Below are 6,906 nucleotides of genomic sequence, written 5' to 3'. Positions count from 1 at the left end.
TACGTAAGTGTAGATGTTTAACAACCCGTGAAAATATATCACAATGCAGGAAATGTCATTTACTTTATTCAAATGTTTCTGGGGGAGGACCCCCAGAGCCCCGCCCCTTGTGTTCCAGCATCGTTTGGTTTACAAATTAAGCCCTGGCTGGAAGTAGCAGGTACAAGCCGGCTTCATTTTGTATTACTACAGATTAGAGAAAAAACACTGTAGCTCGTTTAAATATTTAATTATACTTTGATTCTGTTGAACGTTGATATAAATGAAGTACACTCATGATTGAGAAGACTATTTTTTTGTTATATATTAATTTTTTATGGTGTGCACATTATTTTTATTGACGTTGCTGGCTCAGTACCTGTATCTGTAATAAAGCACTTGAACATTTTGCTGGGGGAGGGGGCGCTAGAGCTTATTTGATCTGTCAAAGAGGGGCAGGTCACCATGCCAGGTCAAACTCTGACACACAACAAGTCTGTCTGGAGTCACCAGTAAAAGCTGTATCCAGACCAGTGGGTTCTGGTGCTCTTTGACCTTCAGACTGAGAACCAGTTTTTTGTCTTTTTTAAGATTGACAGCGAACAGATAATCTGAGGAAGTCTTGGACCAAAATGGAGTGCTGTCCAAATGTTTTTTACTTTTTATGTCGAGCACGAGCTTATATCTGCCTGTTGACTGAATAGTAAACTCTACATTGTCTCTAGGTGTGAGTGAGAGAGTGAATGGTCGTTTGTCTCATGATGGACTGGAGACCTGTCCAGGGTGTCCCCCACCTCTCACACATTGATTGCTGGACTCGAACACCAGTGACCCAGAAAGGAAGAATGGACGAACTCTACAAATATACTAGACAAAGTCCTTCACAGTAAAATCATCTTCATCCCTCAAAAAGTAGCCGTTTTGGTCAAACTTTAAAAATTATAAAATATTATCTGAACCCACAGATGTCTAGCTCAGAGACTGTGTGGAGAATGTCTCGGTCTTGGCTAATAATAATAATAATGAATTTAATTTGTAACGCACTTTTCATTAACAAAAATCTCAAAGTGCTAGGGGAGGGGCTACTACCTCATCAAATTTTAGCTCAATATCTGATAAAATGACCAAGTTAGAGTCATTTTGTTTCGTTGACTGGTTGTGTTACATTGATTGACTTCAACAAGTAATTAGTTGTGGATGTACACAAAATGATTACTTCATAAAAATGTCATTACAATTCATTCTGTGGTTCGTGAGCTCCTGCCATCAGGCAGACCGGGATGACTCCAACAAGTTTAAATAAATATATATACAGGCCAAACACTGCTGACCGCAGGTGGGGGACGAGAGAAGACTGCTAGATTCACTGTAACTGAGCAACATTTAAATCTTAAGCCCCCGAGTGACTTAATACAAACTTCCACCCAGACTAAAGGGGATGAACTTCTGAGCCTGCTGCGCTCCAATCTCAGCCACATACAGAGCTCCAGCCGTCAGATCCAGGTCCACCAGGTGGGGCTTCACGTCCTCAGACAGCTGGATCACACTGACCACGTTGCACTGGCCGATCAAGCCCACCGGCGGTGCATCCAGCAGAGAAATCTGATTGGTGTTGAGCTGAACGACAACAAAGTATTTCTTGTCCGGGGTGAGGCGAACAGAGTAGGGGGCATCCTCGGTGAAGCAGCTCCCCCACGTGCCCAGCCAGTCCCCTGTGATGGAGTTGAAGACCTGGATCCGTTTGTTGCCCCTGTCAGCCACCCACACTCTCTGGGCAGCATCTACCGTCACGCTGTGGGGGATGTAGAACTGAGCCAGGCCTTGTCCTTTCTCTGCATGCATCCACAACACTCTGTGCTCCTTGGAGAGCTTGATGAGGCGGTTGTTCATCCCACCATCACCGTCCACTATGTAGAGTTCCCCCGAGTCGTGGACGAAGATCTCAGCTGGCTGGTCAAACTGCAGAGGGTCCAACCCAGAACCGGCTTTCCCTGGGGTACCAAGCACCTGACACATTCAAGACATGATTTAAGAAGCAGCAACAGAGAACCGCTCAGTCCTGCAGTTAATAACATAGTAAGTACTTGGAAACTAGGCGTGCAAAGCCAAGCATTTTTTAAACGAAAAGTCTGAGCATTCCTTAAAGCAGTGGTTCCCAACACTGGTCCTTGAGGAACACCATCTTGCATGTTTTAGTTGTATCCCTGCTCCAACACACCTGATTCAGTGATTTAATTATTTCCTAGAGTTCAGCAGAAGCCTGTAAGTTACCCTTTCATTCACATCAGGTATGCTGAAGCAGAGGAACAACTAAAACATGCAGCATGGTGTTCCTCAGGGACCAGGGTTGGGAACCACTGCCTTAAAGGAATGCATATCACCCGCCACCTCACACCCCCAGAGTTTTACCATACCATACCATTTTATTTATAGAGCACTTAAAACAGCAACAAGGCCAACCAAAGTGCTGTACAGACAGAACAACAGGTAACACACAAAGAAATGTACAAAATGAGGTAAATCAGAATATAGACATAAAACGATACAGATAATGACGACAAACCAGTGTGGAGCGTACAGGATCAAAACACAGATCATCTGGTGTTGAAAGCTACTGAATAGTAGTGAGTTTTTAAACAGGACTTGAAAACCGAGAGGGAGGGGGCCTGTCTGACAAACAGAGGTAACTCATTCCAAAGTCTTGGTCCTGCTACAGAGAAGGCCCTGTCACCTCTGCGCTTAAGATGAGTTCCTGGAACTGTGAGGAGCAACTGGTCCGCTGACCTCAGGGAACGTGGTGGGACATATGGTTGTAGAAGATCAGAGAGATGGGAGGGGGGGGGCACTGTTCAGTGATTTGAAGACATACATTTTACACTGAAACCATCTAAGAAGGGACGGAGTTACAGCCGTTCTGGGCCAACCTTGTGAATGACGTGGTGTCATGTGGTATTGTGAGATCTCACTAAATGTGTTAGCCATCAGTGTGTTGAGAATGACTCTCAGCTACTACCACAACAAATTTAAGCTCTAAGATCTGAAAGGCAGATGATTACAGACATTTTTGTTTTGGCTAATGTTAAATAGGTGTGGAGGCCATTTTGAATGGAACTGACTGAAAGTTAATCAGTTCTAGATGTGCCAACAAATATCAGAGTTTCATTAAAATCCATCCCGTGGTTCATAAGATATTTTACTAACACTGCAGATAAGCAAAAACCTTAAAGATCAAAAGAAAGCCCATCAGAATCAATCACCTGCAGCAGCTTCCCTGATGGTGTGTACTGTTTGATGCAGTGACCATAAGGACCGTTCCCCACGTCTGTGATCCACACGGTGGGACTGTCCGACGCTGCGTCTGCAAACATCCCGTGAGGCATCTCCAGAGTGGTTGTGTTCCAAGACATGAGGAAATCCCCATCTGTGGAGAACACTAGCACCTTTGGCACATTATAGCCTAGAAGAAAACAAAAGGTCAGAATGTGAGCACATTTTCAAAGAAGGGACAAAAACAAATAAAAACTTATAGAATTTAAAGAAAACTTTTGTCTAGAAATAAGCAGCAATGAGAACTTCACAGTGGATCAACACTGGAAGCTGAGTCCTCCTTGTTCTCATCTTTTTCAGGCTGAATAACTGAGTCACTCCTTCAGATACTGTGTAATGGTTGTTCATGATGGGACTATGGCCATCAAGTCGTGCTTCCACACAGCTTCCATAGAACTGCTAAGTTTACACCAGTTTACTGGACACAAACCCAGTTCCTCTTCCCTTCTTGCACCGGTTTGTTTTCACAGACGCGTCCTGCTCATTTGCGCATGCGCATCTCACGAAGCGTTAACCGCCGAAGCAGCCCTCTCCGTGCAGTGGGTCGCGGTTCTGGTCTTTCTATGCGAACCAAACAGAATATATCCCCTTGAAAGTACATGTTTACCTCTTTGCGCCACATACACCACACCGGTGTGCTGGTTGACAGCCACGGCGAACACGTCCCCAGTGAAGAGCTCGGGCTTCCTGGGCCAGCCCAGGTCCAGCTTGTACAGGGGTCTGCCCAGCAGCTGGTAGTCCCGGCTCAGGTTCGGGCTGCTCGGGTGCTGGGTGCTGCTGCTGCTGTACAGGACCGTCATAAACAGCACTAACAAAACCATACTGGAAGCTATCAAACACGCCTGGCCTTTTCTTTTCACCAACATCAGTGTTCACGCGCCTGCCTGTCTCGCGCTACGTCTTCAAATGTCTTCAGCTAAACCGAACCGCTTTAAAGGTCGAGGACAAGAACGGAGCTCTCTGGGCGAAAGGCCCCGCCACAAACGAAGCCCTGCTAATGTTTAACGGTCCGGATGTTATATTGTGAAATTCCGTGTTTACTTGAGACCGACGAGCCATAAAAACACGAAACTCACTACACGTCACTTCCGTTCAAAACTATCACAATAAACAAAAGTATAACGTTTATTTATCAAAATTAAGAGCTCATGTCTAATATATTTTATAGTAATAAAAGTGTATTATAGTTAACTAAATGTTTATATTTGTTATTAAACGTGAATTTTGGTGAATAATTTTTTACAATGTTGTGAAAACTTTTATTTTTAGGGAAACCATTTTTGATTTCCGGTTTCATCGAGCCTTTGTGAAATACGCATGCGCGTACGATGGAACGGGTCTTACGTCACGACTTTTTCGTGTAGCTCTTTGGCTACAAAGTAGAGCCGACTCCGTGCTAGGCTGACGCCACTTGTCTTGTCGTGTGTGATTTGTACATTATTTTTTATCTTAGCGCGAATGACAGTCCGCCAAACTACTGGACGCAGTTCATGCCGAGCAGACCGTCGGAAAGCGGACTCGATGGAAGTCGTGGACAGCCCGCTGAACCTGGTAGGTCCCTGTGTTCTCCGCGCTGCTCTCTGGAGTGGTAGCGACATGGACACGGTCCTGTAGCTGTGTAGTTGTGCTCTTCACCGGGTGTCGGAGCTGCCAGTGGTGGCACACATGAAGCTTCTTCCAGAGCTGCTTTAATGGAGGCTTGCTGTGCTCAGCAGCGCCCCTGCTGATCAACAAGTGTAAAGCACCCGAATAAATCTGGTCATTCCAATTAACACACTGTTGTACTTTTTAGTTTACCAAAGTATCCAACATAGTACTTTGAGATGGCTGAGTTCCACATTTTTACTACCAAGATAATTTAGTTTTCCTTGTCTTGTTCACGTGGACCCAAAGACCCTGGGGTGCTTTAAGACAAACACGTGGATGTAAGTGAAGGAAGTGTTTTGGATGAAGGACGAAACGTTTCAACAAAAAGACACTGTCCAGAGGACACGACTTAACTTTGTTGGATTTTTCTACCTGGATTATTGAGCATGAATGCGATAAACGGACGTAACCTTTGAACTTGTCTAACTTTCCTCAGACCCATCAGCAGTGCAGGAAGGCCGAGCGTTTGGTCGCTGCTAGAAAGTATGAGGAGGCCGTCTCCTGCCATGGGACAGCAGCAGGTATGCTTTATGAGCCCAGCACAGAGTCTGACACGGGACCAACCTCACCCATCTTCACTTGTTGCTGTGTAACTGATGTATGCAGCTACAGCACAAATAACTAGGTTGTAGCAAGACGAGGGGTGAATTTTGTAAAAATGAACCAAGTCAGAGGAGAAGGGGATTGGAACTGACACGCAGGTTGTTCTTATGTTTTATTGTTTGAATTTTTATCCAAAAATTGTGTCAGAATGCATAACTTGTCCATTCTCGTAATGTATAACTTGTTCTGGGTGAAACTGGCTTGGATGAGAACAAGAGCTTAATGCTATAGTCACAGTTTTGTATTGTGTCGCAGCTGTTGCAGTATTTTTACGTGCGCAACATGTGAAACAAACGTCTAAGTTCAGTTTAGTGTCCGACACGTTCATGATGCGTTCAGGTTAAATACTGGAGTGTGTACTGGATCCAAGCGTGGGGCAGTTACAGAGGACACGAGGTACTAACACCAAATGCTGTTACTTATTAGTAGGGGTGCGAATATCTCAGTGTCTGGTGTAGATTATGATTTTTGGGGTCACAATTCAATCCAGAAAAGACTTTTCTATTAAAATGGTCATAAAGTGTGTTTAAATGATGTAACTGACAAGATGAACAGATTAAACAATGTAAACAAATAGAACAATTATTTAAAACGGTCATTTTAGGTTCCTCACTGTGTCAAATCCTTTTGCATCATTTTATATTTATACCTAAAACAGGAGGGCATTAAAAACTCTATGAACAAATAATTCAGCATAAATATCATAAATACAAACGTAAACAAAGACTTCAGCGTACCGTAGTGCATTAACCTTTAACTCAACATCAAATACAGACTTCACAGCTTTCTTTAACCTTACTGCACAAATATTTGCTCTATTTTCAAAACTTCACCTAATATAGAATATACAACTTCAGCTTTTTATGTAAAAATGTCAGTTCAGTTTATATAGTGACTAGTCACAACACAAGTCACCTCAGGGCGCCGAGCAGAAACATTCAACCTTTACTTCTACAGGTGAGTCTCATTGAGCCTCAGGGACTCGTTTACAAGAGACACCTGGTTTAACAAAGAGTGATGACGACAGTGGACAATCATAAAATACAACTTACAGGTGCTGGTCATCAAATTAGAATATCATGAAAAAGTTGTTATTTCAGTAACTCCATTCCAATAGTGAAACTTGTAGATTATATTCATTCATTACACACAGACTGATATATTTCAAATGTTTTAATGTTGATGATTATAACTGACAACTAATGAAAACCACCAAAATTTAATATTTCAGAAAATTAAAATATTACTTAAGACCAATTTAAAAAAGTATTTTTAGAAATGTTGGCCAACTGAAAAGTATGAACATGAAAAGTACGAGCATGAAAAGTACGAGCATGAAAAGTACGAACA

General features: G+C 43.1%; 2 protein-coding genes across 2 annotated transcripts in view; one reads left to right on the top strand and one right to left on the bottom strand.

Moving 5' to 3' along the window:
- Nucleotides 1-1,043: 1,043 nt before the first annotated feature.
- On the bottom strand, nucleotides 1,044-4,339 carry LOC119423373 (NHL repeat-containing protein 3). The gene is made up of 3 exons (XM_037690759.1): nucleotides 3,914-4,339; nucleotides 3,237-3,436; nucleotides 1,044-1,986 (listed from the first exon to the last, which is right to left on the bottom strand). The coding sequence occupies exons 1-3, from the start codon at nucleotides 4,170-4,172 to the stop codon at nucleotides 1,387-1,389; spliced, it is 1,059 nt and encodes a 352-aa protein (XP_037546687.1). The 5' UTR covers nucleotides 4,173-4,339; the 3' UTR covers nucleotides 1,044-1,386.
- Nucleotides 4,340-4,625: 286 nt separating this feature from the next.
- Nucleotides 4,626-6,906, top strand: part of nrbf2b (nuclear receptor binding factor 2b) — a 9,043-nt gene continuing 6,762 nt past the window's right edge. The window contains exons 1-3 of the mRNA XM_037691714.1: nucleotides 4,626-4,857; nucleotides 5,390-5,492; nucleotides 6,078-6,091. Of these exons, the coding sequence (XP_037547642.1) occupies nucleotides 4,765-4,857; nucleotides 5,390-5,492; nucleotides 6,078-6,091 (210 nt within the window). The 5' untranslated portion in view covers nucleotides 4,626-4,764. The remainder of the gene's footprint in view (nucleotides 4,858-5,389; nucleotides 5,493-6,077; nucleotides 6,092-6,906) is intronic.

This window comes from Nematolebias whitei, chromosome 17 (assembly GCF_014905685.2).
Source record: "Nematolebias whitei isolate Nwh7 chromosome 17, NemWhi1, whole genome shotgun sequence".
In the NCBI taxonomy this organism is placed as follows: Eukaryota; Metazoa; Chordata; class Actinopteri; order Cyprinodontiformes; family Rivulidae; genus Nematolebias; species Nematolebias whitei.
This window is presented reverse-complemented; position numbering and strand designations above follow the sequence as displayed.